Source organism: Cucurbita pepo, chromosome 10 (genome assembly GCF_057944985.1).
Source record: "Cucurbita pepo subsp. pepo isolate OVF chromosome 10, ASM5794498v1, whole genome shotgun sequence".
NCBI lineage: Eukaryota > Viridiplantae > Streptophyta > Magnoliopsida > Cucurbitales > Cucurbitaceae > Cucurbita > Cucurbita pepo.
This window is the reverse complement of record NC_141807.1, coordinates 1,090,413-1,105,109: the sequence shown is the minus strand read 5'-3', so window position 1 is coordinate 1,105,109 and position 14,697 is coordinate 1,090,413. Positions and strand designations below refer to the sequence as shown.

The 14,697-nt window shown below is 37.3% G+C and overlaps 4 protein-coding genes across 4 annotated transcripts; 1 reads left to right on the top strand and 3 right to left on the bottom strand.

Annotated features, from left to right (window-relative positions):
* Window positions 1–683: 683 nt before the first annotated feature.
* On the top strand, window positions 684–1,825 carry LOC111803167 (VQ motif-containing protein 4). The gene is given in 2 exon segments (XM_023687453.2): window positions 684–751; window positions 753–1,825. Coding segments are annotated over 2 exon segments (660 nt in total). The 5' UTR covers window positions 684–698; the 3' UTR covers window positions 1,360–1,825.
* On the bottom strand, window positions 1,591–3,746 carry EMB3113 (Ribosomal protein S5 family protein). Its single transcript, XM_023688834.2, has 2 exons — window positions 2,999–3,746; window positions 1,591–2,031 (listed from the first exon to the last, which is right to left on the bottom strand). The coding sequence occupies exons 1-2, from the start codon at window positions 3,661–3,663 to the stop codon at window positions 1,782–1,784; spliced, it is 915 nt and encodes a 304-aa protein (XP_023544602.2). The 5' UTR covers window positions 3,664–3,746; the 3' UTR covers window positions 1,591–1,781.
* Window positions 3,747–3,873: 127 nt separating this feature from the next.
* On the bottom strand, window positions 3,874–7,038 carry LEC2 (AP2/B3-like transcriptional factor family protein). Its single transcript, XM_023688833.2, has 6 exons — window positions 6,297–7,038; window positions 6,132–6,206; window positions 5,872–5,972; window positions 5,743–5,789; window positions 5,573–5,646; window positions 3,874–4,630 (listed from the first exon to the last, which is right to left on the bottom strand). Exons 1-6 carry the CDS (start codon window positions 6,858–6,860, stop codon window positions 4,118–4,120), a joined length of 1,374 nt encoding a protein of 457 aa, XP_023544601.2. The 5' UTR covers window positions 6,861–7,038; the 3' UTR covers window positions 3,874–4,117.
* A 4,209-nt stretch (window positions 7,039–11,247) lies between these two features.
* Window positions 11,248–12,640, bottom strand: LOC111804001 (Dof-type zinc finger DNA-binding family protein). The gene is made up of 2 exons (XM_023688640.2): window positions 11,858–12,640; window positions 11,248–11,775 (listed from the first exon to the last, which is right to left on the bottom strand). The coding sequence occupies exons 1-2, from the start codon at window positions 12,526–12,528 to the stop codon at window positions 11,637–11,639; spliced, it is 810 nt and encodes a 269-aa protein (XP_023544408.2). The 5' UTR covers window positions 12,529–12,640; the 3' UTR covers window positions 11,248–11,636.
* Between the last annotated feature and the right edge of the window lie 2,057 nt (window positions 12,641–14,697).

Here is a 14,697-nt window from a genome sequence, read left to right as displayed (position 1 = left end):
TGGGCCCCACACTTGCACTCCAGCCCAGGTTGCTACAACTAATAATTTAAATGCCCATTAATATATTCTATAATGAAATAAATAAGTAAATGACCGTAAATCCATAACTCTCACCTACTCAAATTAATTATTAGTAACGTTAGAAATATAATATTGCTTCTTTTTATATATAAATAAAGGAACATGGGACAAAAATTTGGAACCTTAAATGCTCCAAATAATGTGAGGGCAAAACAGTCACTTTCTAACGTCAAAATTTTCTAATTATTTGAACTAAATAATTGGCATAATTATTTTTTTACCTTTTACATAAATTTGTGGTTAATTTTTTTTATTTTTAAAAAAAATTTGTTAGCGACTTTTCATGATTAACTTATTTTTATTTCAATTTCTATATATTTTAGTGAAATTATGTGTTTGATTGGATATACTAAGTGATTGAAAAATAGAATATTATTGATATTTTTAAAAATTAAATTGCGTATGATTATTTATTTATTTATTTATTTATTTGGTATTTAAATGCCGTCGTGTTGAGTTGTTATGGGTCGTGGAAAAAGTCAACGGGAAAATTGAATTTGGATTTGACCGGTTTCAGTGTGGCATTGTGTGTGGACCCCACAGCCTTCTCTTTCTTTATTTAAAATTCCAAACACTGATTTTTTCTTCTTTTATTTGTCTCAAAACCCAATCCATCCATGAAAATTTCTCCAAGACACCATCCAAATTACTCCGTCAGTTCAACCACCGCCGCCGCCGCCGCCGCCAAAAATGATGAACAGATCCGAATCCACAAACCCATACCCGACCACTTTCGTCCAAGCCGATACGTCCTCCTTCAAACAAGTTGTCCAAATGCTCACCGGATCGCCCGAAACAGCCAAGCAAGTTTCGACACCCGATCCGCCTTCCAAAACGCATATCCCTTCCATCAAATCTATCCCCCAACGTCCACACTCCAATTTCAAGCTCTATGAGCGTAGAAATGCCCTTCGTAACCTCCAAATCAATCCCGTTTTTGCCTCTGTTACTGCCGGTTTCTCCCCCAGAAACCACCCCGAAATCCACTCTCCCAGTATGCTGGATTTCCCGTCGCTGGTCATCAGCCCCGTCACGCCGCTCATTCCCGACCCCTTCGGCCGATCGCAGCCGTTGAATTCTGAACCGTCGAACAATGTCAGTAGTAATTCGGGTTTGGACGTGGAAGCAGAGGCTAAAGCCATTAGAGAAAAAGGGTTTTATTTGCACCCGTCGCCGGCCACCACTCCCAGGGAATCGGAGCCTCAGCTTTTGCCACTCTTTCCGATCACTTCCCCTCCACGACCAGGTCCAGGTCCAGCTAGCTCTTCTCCTTCCTGAATTCAGGGGCAATTAAGATATTTATTAATTTTTTAAAATTTTTATTTAATCCGTTTGGAATTCGAATCGTGAATGCTGTGGAGAGGAGAAACAAGTCTGGAATGGGGTTTATTTGCAGACAATTTCAATGGAAAATCCTTGTTCCTGTTGTAAAATTCAATGTTTTTACCCGCTCGGTAGTCAGGTTGTTAAAAAAAAAATAAAAAAAAATTAAAAAATAATTACCTACCATTTATAATTATTCAATATATATATATATTAAAAATTTATAAACAAACACAAATCAAACTATAATCCCGACAATGGCAGATATAAGAAACAAAGGAATGAAGCCTGAGTGCCATTTTTACAACATTGAGTTACAAGAATGGATACAGTCAAAGGAAAAAATGAAACAAAGGAATGAAGCCTTTCCCTGCTCTTCACTTCCACAACTCTTCCATTGGGATGCCACGCTCCCTTGCGACATCCCGAAACTGTTTCATCTTCATCACGGCGACCACCGTTGCTCTGGCATTGTTGAGGGCATTGTTACTTCCTAGTTGCTTCCCTAACGCATTCTCGACACCCGCCATTTCGAGGACGATTCTCACTGCTCCACCAGCAATCACACCAGTACCGGGAGAAGCAGGTCTTAGCATTACTTTTGCTGCTCCATAATCTCCCTCCGACCTACAAGTTTCCACACTTTACTTACCCAACATTTACACCTAAAAAGGGAAGCATTCTATAGATCTCTCATTGTCAGGATGCTTATTACGTTCTATATAGATAAAACTGAGAAATATATCTAAACATAGTCATCTGCAATAGACAAATAAAAAACATCAAAAGAATGCAGCCACAAGCAGCAAATACCTCCACTGACCAACTTGAAATGATGATTCAAAGTTCAAACTGCTTACTGACCACAGAATTCGATTAACTAAAGACAAATTCATTCAACAGTTGAAACAAGGATCGAACGTGAGATCTCACCTTGGTTAGAGGGGGAACAAAGCATTATTTATATGGGTGTGGAAATCTCTCCCTTATAGAAGTTAATGGCGATATGTAATGGGCTAAAGTGGACAATATCGGTTAGCGGTGGGCTTGGGCGGTTACAAATGGTACCAAAGCCAATAACCAGGTGCTGTGCCAGCGAGGACGGTGGCTCCCAAGGGGGCTGAATTGTGAGATCTTACATTGTTGAAGGAGAAACGAAGCATTCCTTATACGAGTGTGGAAACCTCTCCTTAGCAGACGGGTTTTAAAATCGTGAGGTTGATGGCTATATATAATGGACTAAAACATACAATATCTACTAGTCATGGACTTGGATATTAGATTGAGTCATCAGCAGACAGTGAAGTAAAGCATTCCTACAAATCACAATAGTAATCCTATTCTACAGTTCCTTAAATCCCTTTTTTTTTTTGCTTCAAACCCTGCAAAGGTGGGGAATGAACGTTCAATCTTTGAAATAGGGCATCCATTATTCGACTTAAGTCCCATGTTCCTAGTTGAACGCATTCCCATATCAGCAAACCAAAGTCTAACAATAGCTGCTACAGAAATTCCAAGAACAATAGAACATCGCCTAAAATTTGAAAATAAGCCCAACAGTTCTACTTAGTAAATGGAAAATGAAATGACTAACCTGTGGGGAAATGTTAGGTACTTGGTCATGGGAACAGTGACAATATTCCGGCGAGCATTGATGGCCGATTTCTGAACAGCGGAGATGACTTCTTTAGCTTTACCAACACCAACACCCACTTGCCCCTTTTTATCACCCACAACAACAATTGCCCTAAAATGCAACTGTTTCCCACCTTTAACCACTTTAGTCACCCTACGAACTTGCACAACCCTCTCGTCGAACCCATCCCTCGCCTTCTCCTTCCTGGCCTTCGATCCGAATCCGCCCACTTTTTTCATCTTAGAATCCATGACATAAATGTCGTTTCCCAGAACACTGACTCCACTGTAAGCCGGCCCATAGAGCTCCTCGTAAGCGGCCGCAATTTCATCCTCGCTTTCCAATGGGCCCTCGTCAAAGGAGGGAGGGGCAACGAAGCCTTCCGGGACTTCGGGGGGGTCATAAACCACGTCTTCTTCGGGATTGATGCTCTCGAAGAAGGTGGTGTCGATGTCTGAGGGTTTGGCTCGAGCTGCAGAGAGAATCAAGGAGGATGAAATTGGGGGTACGGACACGGCGGAGTGAAGGACGGTGAAAGGCTTCAATGGTGGAATTGGGAGGCAGTAAGACGGAGAGGAACGCAGGGAAAGAGAGGAAATGGGGACGATAATCGAAGAAGCCATTGAAGAAAGGAGAAGGAAGGGTTGAGAGGGAAGGTCTGTGGATTAAGAGATGGAGGCTTATCCCCAATGGACACCGGTCCCAACGACGTCGTTTTTGAATATGGTGAAATTGGATAAATGGATAATTCCATTCGTTCAATTTAAAAAAATACCCTGTTTTCAATTATATCTCCAAATTTAAAAAAAAAAAAAAAAAAAAAAAAAAAAGAATTTCTCAATCAATTTAATTAAACTTAAAGAGTATCCCATATAGACATAAATATAAAAGGATTAAACAAGGCTGGCCATATCAACAAAAATTAACAAGGGTGTTCATAAGTATAACAAAAGCAAAGAAGATAGAAGAAGAGAAGGCCAGAAAGTAGGTAGAACAAGAACAGTGTCATATATAATATAATGATACACAAAAACAGAGCATCTGGCGAGCGGTTGCTGAATGGTGGGCCTTATATGTTCACGTTCTGTCATTGCTCAAATAGTCAAAAAGAGGGAACTTGAATCCACTAACTTCCGGCAGAGTATCAAGCCCTCTAAAGCAATCTTCCAACCCATTCACGGCCTGCAAATCCTCCCCCCCTTCCTTACTCCCATTCTTCTTCTTCTTATTATTATTACTATTATAAATCCCTTTTGCAGCAGCTCCCATCATATTGGAGGAGGATGGCTGTTGTTGAGTGGTGCTCAAATATGAATCCGAAGCCATGAGGGCGTTGTTGTTGTTATTGTTGCTGCTGCTGTTGCTGCTGCTAGTGCTGGTGCTGCAGGACAGCGGGCGGTCCTCGTCTTCTGGCTTGTGTTTGAGCTCTTCGATTAACATAGCTAAAGAGGCGTCCTCTTCTTCGTCTTTAATGCACATGTTTGTGAAAGAACACGGCTGGTTGTCGTTGTTGTTGTTCTTGTTGTTGTTCCTCGCCATCTCCTCATTTTCTTCCCTTGAATCATTCTCACCTTTCACAACCGCCACGTACTGTCCTCATGTACAACCACACACACACATATATATATATATGCAACCCACACATACTCAACAACAATAAAAATCAAATTTAAATTTAAACAACTCCCGGACATAATAAATCAATTATACCAATTATTAATGAAGGTTTTTCTTTTAAAATCATCTCTTAACCTATATTTAAAATTATCCATATTCTTTTATGTTTCAAGAAGCCTGGTTGTCACTCGTTCTCTTCTCTAATTGATATGGGACCCACCAATCTACTCTCTTCAAGGCCCCACTTAGTGTCCACCTCCCCTCTCCAATGGATGTGGAACCCCTTCGAAGCTAAGCCTCCTCGCTAACATATTACTCGATGTCTGGCTTTGATACCATGAGTAATAGCTCAAATCCACCTTTTTTTTGGGCTTTCCCTATGCTAATGAAAGGTTTCTATACATTTCTATAAAAATGTTTTATTTCTCTCAGCAACTAATGTGAGATTTGACTGATAATACTGTAAGAAGAAAAAATGGACTCTATGGGGCTAAGTTTTATTAAATTTTAGTGGTTATTTGATTTTTTTTTTAATAAAAAAATGTATATAAACTTAAAATGTAGAGAATTAAAAAGAAAAGAAAATAGGATGAAAAAGAAAGTGGGAAATCCTATCTGGCAAAAAGAAAGTAATTATAGGAAGAAGAAATAAAAATGATATGGTACGTGTGGAAAGTCGCTGTTAATATTTGTCCATATTATTATTATTATTATTATTATTTCTTTGTTTTCCTTTTCCTTTTCCTTTTCCTTTTTGGGTCTCATCTCTTTACGCATCTTTCCAAGCGTTACTAAACCACCATATTAGGAAACCCCACACATCATAATTATCTTACTAATTTTCATAAAATTCTAAATCAAAGTCAAATTTTGGAGGCCCAAAAAAAAATTAAAAAAAATTAAAAAAATACTCACCATGTTCTTGCATTCATCCTCGTAAAGGGTCATCAAATCTCCCATCTTCAGACCATTTTGTCTAACAAAATCACCTAAATCGCATCAAAAAACACATACAAATCTGTAATCATCATCTTCAAGAACAAGAAGAACAAGTAAAGTAATGAGTCATTCTATGGGATTGAAACCTGTGTTTTCCAGCACATACATTCTACTTCTGTTGTTGGCCCAGTACCTATAATTAAATTGAATCCATTTGTTACACGAAGAACACGAAGAACACGAAGAACGAGAACAAGAATTAGGATTTTCCTTACTTGTATTTCATGGCCCATTTTTTGTTTGAGTGGACCTCTCTCATCACAATTTGGATGCCTTCCTTATCAGTGAGCAATGGTAGATTCTCTTCTGCCTCCCTCTGTAATGATATGAGCAATTCGTCAGGAAATTAATAAGTAAAAGTTTAAAATTTGATAGCTGTTTGAGTGCTTTTCCCCATTTGCATGTTTTTCTGGGGATTATTTTTATGTTATTTTCACTGTTCTATTGGATTTTAAACAAATTTCAAAATACAAACCTTGGGGAGGACGATCCTGCCCAAAGACCCCACATCGCTGTTCTTCAGGTCCTTCTTCAGCAGCATTCTCAGAATCTACGAAGAACAATAACACCAACAATATAATAATAATAATAATAATAATGATGATGGGAATAATAAAAATCAAAACTTGATGACACCCACCTTGTTATCTGGCGTGCAGAGGGTAAAATTATTTGGATTGGCGTTGTTATGTGTATCGGTGTTTAGGAAGTGGGTAGCCATTAATCCCTTTGAATATTCATCGTTATTATAGCCAAAACCGGAAGAGGAGGCGGCGGAGGTGGAGGAGGAAGAAGAAGAGGTTCGACTTAAAGTAAGGGTTCTTTGGCGGGCGAGTCTTCTCTTACTTCTAGCCACTTTGGTACTCCAAGCATCAAGAACCCTTCTGCCTTCGTCTTTTTGAAATAAAGAAGTTGTGAGATCGTTGAAGCTGTAGGAGAGGAAGGCGGAGGAAGGCGGGAAATGGGATGGGAGTTGGTCGTGAGGAGGCGGAGGAGGTGGAGGAGGAGGAGGAGGGTTTGTGAAAAAATAGGATTTTGGGGCGGGGGAGGAGAAGCCTAAGCAGTGTTGGGAGAGAATAGGTGGGAGATGGGAGTCTTGTGGAGGAGGAGGAGGAGGAGGAGGATGAGAGAGGAGAATGGTGGCGGCGGAGAGAGTGGCGGAGGAGAGTGGAGGCAGATCGTAGTGGTGGTTGTCATCGTCCATATGAATGGTAATTAAAACAAAAAGGAAAAGAGAGTTGGGGAGATGGTTGAAAGTAAAGTCTTATTTGGATGTGTAGGTCAGGCGAGCGAGTGGGGGTTAAAAAGGGTGGGAGAGAAATGGGGTTTGGAAGAGGGAAATGAGCGGTCCGAGGCGGCGGAGAGACTGACAGGTGGTCGGAAGAGTGTGGGTTTTGGGAAGCACATTCATCTGAGCCAAAAGGTCAAGAGTAGTGTGACTTGACTATATATATATATATATATATATATATATATATATATATATATATATATATATATCGAGATATATAGTATTAATTTATTTTTATACTACCTCTTTTTATTATACTTATTTTTAAGTAATCATAAAATTAAATAATATATTATTTAATAACGTGTCAAATGTTAAATAGTGAGGAGTGTTTTTTTGGCTCGTTTCTTTAGAATAAAACCAAATACCATATGAAGACACCCGGGAAAAGAAAAATTTAAAAATATGCTATAAATTTAGTCGGTGAATTTTAATGTAAAATTTTGCATCGGTTAAAAGGATAATATTTACGTTTATTTAGTCTCAAATTTTTTTAATGAATTTGTAAATTTCTAAAAAATTATAAGGGTTTAGATAGTTTTATATTGGTGTTATTAAAATAATAATAATAATAATAATGTATTCCAACTCTATAATATTAAATGATACGAACATTAATATTTTTCTTATAACATCGATAAAAAATACTTATTATTTTTAATTTTTATTTTGGAATATTTGAACAGGTTGACTTATCCAAGTAAGCGTAGAGACAAAAACTTGAATTTTGGCTAAAAAGAATGTTATGGAACAACCATATTTTTAACTAAAAATCAATTAAATGGATAAAGAAAACAATAAATAAATTGTCGTGTCGTGTTTCATAATGTCATGCTATAATTGGTGGCAGCGTAGATTTTTATATCTTAAAAAATAAATCTATTGGCAGTGAGAGTGAAGGAATCGTTAAATAATTATTTTATGATATTATGTGAGAAATAATATGTAAGATTAGTCTTATTATTTATATTTCAAAAATAAAAAAAGGGGGAAAATGTGTAGGATTTTTTTTCCAAATGGAGTAAGGCTTTTTTTCTTCAAATATTTATTAAGGCTCCAATAAAATACAATTTCAATTTCAATAAATAATATACCATCTTCATAGAACAGTCAATAATAGGAAATTATGAAAATATTTTAGCGCTGGTCCATTCTTGTGTGTAATGTACGTATTTAATGGAAAATTACAGATTTTATTCTATTTATTTACCTACATAATTTAAGAGTATTAATGAAACTTTTGAAATAATTTTTAAAGTTTAAAGATATTTTTGAAATATAGTAATGATTTTCGTTTGAAACTCATCGGTACAGATAATTTTGAATTTTTTTTAATTTAAAGATATGATTGAAATTTTTAAATTTTAAAAAATATTTTTTTAGGAAGAATTTAAAGTTTAAAGTTATTTTTGTTAACTTGACATTTTTTCCTTAATTAATAAGTAAGTTATCATTATTACAAAACATTAAAATTCGTAACAATACCGTGGGAACTGGTGTGATGTGAATTATGATCTGGATCTTACAGAACAGACCCATCAAACGTTGCTTAATCCTGCAAACGTGGCAGCAAACGTGGCTGCAAACGTGGCTGCAAAAATACTGACTCCATTTTTCTTTTTAATTTTAATTCCTAATTTTGTTTAATTGGACACTGGGTCACTTTAATGAATAGATGGAAGGAAGTAAACTCTCGAAATAAATAAATAAATAAATAAATAAAATCAACCATTTCGAAAAATTGAAATACAAGTTATATGAGGTAAAAATCTCATACACGATTCTAACGAGTGTCAGTCATGTCATATATGTCAACTTTTCAAATTTTGTCGGTACTTTAAACAATTAAGTCGGTTCCAGTTTCAACTTCAAGGAAACACGGATTGGTCGTAATATAAATTAAAGAACAACTCCTCCATGTAGTGGTTGTATGTCTTACGCAACCTCATACTTTATATAATAATTTAAACTAAAATAAATTATTTTACATTATTTTAAAAGTGATATATAGCATTGTTTTTTTTTTTTTTCCGAATTATAATATATACTTCAATATATATTATGGAACGAAAAATGAAGGAGGAAGGTATTATCTAATTGGCAGATATTTTTGAAATCTCAAATTCCAAAGTAACGCAGGCCAGTTACCGAACAACTGCCGGGCTTGCGGGTGGGAATAATGGGCCACTCCTTTTACCCTTAAAATCGGCCCATATTTATGCAAAATGGGCCAAGAAGGCTCATTGACTTTTTTTTTTTTTTTTTTTTTTTTTAATTAAGAAAAAGATTTAAAAAACGAGAAGCACGATGGAGCGCGTGGGAACGTAAACAATTGGGAGACTCCAAAGGAGCAGTTGAAACGGCTGAAGGACACGCGTCACCATCCTGTTTCCCACAGACAATGATATTGCATATTTAATTATTCCAAAGGTTAAATTATTATTAAAACTAATAAATGAAAAAGACAAAAATGTAAAATTAAAAAAAAAAAAAAAAAAAAAATGTACCGATGAACGAAACCGTCAGCCACCGCCAGCGCCGCCGTTGATGGCCGCCAGAATCTCAAATATCCTTAATTTAATTTAATTTTTTTAATTTTTGTTCAGCGCATCAAAAGCCAAAAAACTGAGGTTTTTCCAGACCATCATGTTTTTTCTCCCCAATAATAGAAGCCGTACTTCTGCGTGTCTGAAACTGAATATCATTTTTTGGGGCTCACAGATTAAATTGAAAGCCCCATCTTTGGTTAAGAGATGCAGCGGCGGGTTGTATCAGGATCAATGGATCAATGGATCAATCTTTGAACAAAAGATGCAATTTTTCTGATTGGGTTTCAATGGATCAGTGGTCGGGAAAGGCCGTCTTGAGCTCATGCTCTCCGGCGGGGTGGCCAGAAAGCTACATAACCAATTCTATTTCTAACCCTATGGCCGCGCCCGAAGGTGCCATTGTCTGGAACGCTGGCACCGTCCCCGCCAACCCCAGTAACATTAGTGGCGCAATTAAGCCTCCATGACATGATTTAAAGCAGCAGATACCATAGATCACAATCTTAGGAATTTGATTCTTATTTTGATTCAAAATAAGAATCAAAATATTATTCTTTCACTAATTCACTTGACCAGATCTTGATGAAATTCCAATGATCCGATGGAATTTGAACCCAATTTGTTCAATGCTGGTAGAACAAGAGGATAGTTACCAAAAAAAAAAAAAAAAAAAAAAAAAAACACTTATGTTTGAGATTGTAACAACCTAAGCCTACCAACAGATATTGTCGGTTTTGACCTGATACGTAATGGGTCAAAATAGACAATCTCGGCTAGTAGTGAACTTGTGCAGTTGGGGTGTGCTAGCGAGAATGCAACCCCCCAACTGGAGTGGATTATGAGATCCCATGTCAAAGAAATAAAGTATTTATAATGGTGTGAAAACCTCTCTCTAGGAAATACGTTTTAAAACCGTGAAGCTAACGAAAATACACAAATCGACTATAAATCGAAGGATCAAATGAAATCGGTAAAATTATGGATGAAATTGTTAAATGAAAGCATGCACGAGTGGAGTGATAATGATAACATAAGAAGCACATCACATTGCCCTACGACGCTGTGGGTACCCCGCCACCATCATTTGGTCACCTGCCCCTTGGCCAGATAACATAACCCTTTCCATTCCATTGTTGACTAAACCATTATTAATATTATATGTCATATATGATGATACCCTCTTTCTCTTTGCTATCATTGCATGGAATTGTTTAGCGCCATGAATGCCCCTTCCAAGCTTTTAAACCATAGCTGGACTCATTGCCCACCTTCACCTTCTTCTCTGCCATCATCACCCACTTCCCTTTACAATTGACCCTACTCACTCAATTACAATAACAATTACTAACCCATATAGTACTTTAATCTATTCGAGATTATCACAACCATCATCCATTAAATAACGCTCGTGTCAAACTTACGTATCTTAAAATTGAGCTACAAAAAAGATGATCGGTTTGTACGTTTCTTGTTTCTTTCTTGTTATTGGGGGAAAGGGAAGAAAAATGACAAGATAAAAGGCAAAAAAAGAAAGAAAAAAAAAGTGTCTCCTTTTGTTTATGATGCAGCTAGGCTAGCTTTGGGACCAAACTTGAATTGAAGTCACTTTAGTTCAAGAGACAGCTTCTTCATCATTAAGTGACGCTCGAAATTGGGCTGCTCGATTATAATTTGAAAACGACTCCACATTCCAGAAAGAACTCGACTTTCATAATTAATTGTCGAAGGTTAGCTTTAAAATGTCGAAAAGATCACAAATTCGAATCTAAATTTCATTGCCATTACAAAATAACAAATCTTCCACTGATTTCTTCCTATACCCTTAGCTATACATACCCACAAAAAAAAAAAAAAAAAAAAAAAAAACGTATTCGATCCCTTTGAATGCATGCATGTAAGTCCATGCGTAGGTGAGGTTAGTCCAAATTCTAAATTGTTGATAGGATGGTATTAATAGGGACGAATGAAAGAGGATCCGAGGTTCCTCTCAGCGCAATTACCTATAAAATTCTCAAACCCACATCGATAAAGTTTAAGGGTTTGAGCTGTTCTTGCAGCTGACATGATCTCTCCGATCCCACTCCTCTCCTCAACTTTATTCTTTGTCTTTTCTTATATAGACAGCCAATGCTTTGATCTCCTAGAATAGAGAAGCAATTGAGGACCCATTATTCGTTGGATCATGCCAATTGCTCGTCGCCGTGGTTGCCGAGTTCCAGAACCGAGAAGGGTCGGAAAAATTCGATGGATCGACTTGCTCGGTTTGATTATGGGACAGCCTAATAAGTCAATGCGAACAAATGATTAATTTTTGTACGTACAATCTATTAATTTAAACTTTTGAGTTCAAGGGTGATTTACCTATTCAAGTCTTCCTTCATCAAACCAGCTTCGAAATTACCGAAAAGCTGCGAATTTCGATCGAATGAGATGGCAGGAGGATGGAAGTGAGTTGCATGAATTGAAATATCTTGAATTTGCTTAGGGGAATTGAAGGTTTCACGGAGATCACCGATGTGGGAAAACCCTAAACCACTGCCAATGGCGTCGAACGGCGGCGGCGGGGAAAGGTTGAGAAGACCAGAAACAGAATCAAGAGTTGAAAATTGAAGATTTAAGGGAGATGGGTTAGTGTTATGAACCCCAAAAAACATTGGGGAAGAAGGAATAATATTAGTAGCAGAATTGATGATGGAGTTGTTGTGAAGGCGAGGTTTTTGAGTTGGGGTTGACGTGGGAGTAGCGTTGACTGAGGAGAAGGAAGAAGAAGAAGAAGATTTGAGGCGCTTGTTCTTCCGGCAGCCACCACCGACGGGGACATTTCTTAGGGTTCCGCCGCGGGTCCAGTAGCGTTTACAGGCTTTGCAGAAGTGCCGTGGCTGAGAGAGGCTGTAATTGTTGTAGTAACAAAATTTGGTGTTGGAAGAATCACAGCGAGGGCACTTAAGAGCCGGTGCTACCCGTGGTCGTTGTTGTTGCTGTTGTTGTTGTTCTTGACGGGGTTTATCCATAATCCGGGAAGCTGAAGCCATTATGGATCAACCCTTTTTATCATTTACCAGATTCTAAAGCAAAGAGAAGAGCTTTAGCTTGAAGAAGAAGAAAGAAGAAGAAGAAGAAGAGAGAGAGAGAGGCTTAGATGTTGTATTAGGGTAAAATAAGAGAACAGAACCAGATATTCTCTTCCAAAAGCAAAGCAACAAAAAGGGGGGGGGGGGGGGGGGGGTGTCATGTTGAGTATAATAATTGGAGAGAGAGAAAGTTGTGGGCATTTGTGAATAGAGTTGAAGAAAGAAATGATGTTGCAGTTGCTACACACTTTCTCCACTCAAAAAAAATCATTGAAATCATGTTGTTATGGGATTCAAACATTGAAAGGCAGTGAAAGTTTTGATCTTTACAAGTTTTATGATATTTTATTAAGAGGGTTTCTTGAGTTCTTGTGAAAAATTAGAGCTTTATTAAGCTAATGTTTTTGTAATGAAATTTCACGTGGTGGGTCTGAGAAAAAACCCCATAAAAAGAGATGGGAAAATTCGAAAGGGAAGGAAAAGACAAGGAGATAAAAGTAAAGCTAAGGGAAGTAATTAATGGTTAAGAGAAAGCAAATGAGGGGTTATAGGGAAGGAATGGATTTTGTTTTGGATAAAGTAAGAGTACACTCTGATCTGTGCTACCAACCTCAGTTTATGTTGAGTTTTAAAGTAATGTGGTTTATAGGATTAATGAAGGCTTTTAATTGAAGCCTGGGCTGGCGTGTTGAAAGAATCTTTGGTTTCTTCCATAAAAGAATACCTGCCAAAAGCTTTCCACTTTATTTTCATACTCCTACACACCTCACCCCACTCTCGCTCTAAAATGGGACGCCTGTTGGAACTACCCTCCCTTTCACTACCTTGCTCTGTAATTTGCACTTTGCAGAAGTGGGACTTACAAGGAAAACAGTCATTTCTTGTTTAATAATGATATTATCATCTCTATCTCTTCATTGGGTGGGTGGATCGTGCTTTGAGGATGGTTGAACGAGCAACTCATGAATGATGTCAAGCTGAATGAGCTAATAATTCGAACGTATGTTTCTCATTATGTTGTGAGATCCTATGTTGGTTGGAGAGGAGAATAAAGCATTTCTTATAAGAGTATAAAATCTTCTTTCTATTAGATGCATTTTAAAACCTTGAGGAGAAAATTCAGAGAGGATAATATTTATTTACAAATGATATTAAAACTAGACATCAAGCAGAGAGGTTAATATTTATTTACAAATGATATTAAAACTAGACATCAAGCAGTGTGTCAGCAAAAACTTTAAGACGTCAAGGGAAGTGAATTTTGAGATCTCATATTGATTAAAGAGGAGTATAGGTCATATGGAGTATAGGTTTTGGTAAGTTTGGTAAGTGGGGAAGGAATGTGAAATCCATGGAATAGAAAATGGATGGAAAGATTAGGAAAGGAGGGAAAGTGGATGGAAAATGTTTGAACTTGGAATTTTGTGCACCATGGTTTTCCTCAACTTCTGTGGAGCTTCCTCCATTTATTTATTTATTTATTTATTATTATTTCTTCCATAAAGAGGAAGAATATCGTAAAAGAGAAGTAAGAATTGGAATTAGCGAAAGGGGGTGGTCCATAAGCACAGCACAGCCACAATTTCATTCAATTTCTTCCCACCACCGCCACCGCCGCCGTCCCCATCAATCAAGAGAGATCAGAAAGAAACTAGTTCAGAGAGGTAGATGCAGCCATCAATGGCTGACCACAGCCCAACTTGCAGACACAAACATCTCTGTCCTTTGATTCATTATCACACTTTTGTGTAATAAAAACACCCCACTCATTTCCCCATCTCTTCCTTTCATTTCATCATAATCACGCATTCCCTTACCTTCAATTCCAACCCAATCCTCTAATATATATATATATATTGTTCAACGATTAAACCAATCTGGACAATATTTCTTCTTTGGATCACGGAATCAACTTCAGGCCCATTTTTCCCAGGTGAAAGACTAAAGCTCCGTAATCACGACGCAAAACTTGGGCCTGTAGGCCTGGTTCCTGCAGGAAACTTCCTAAATGGGCTCAATATTAATCGTAAGACCATGCGTAAGGGAAAAATATTAATATTTGGTGGTGGTGAAGATTCTAGTTAGTTAGTGGAAGAAACATGAAAAATGGAAGTTCAATACAACTTTTAA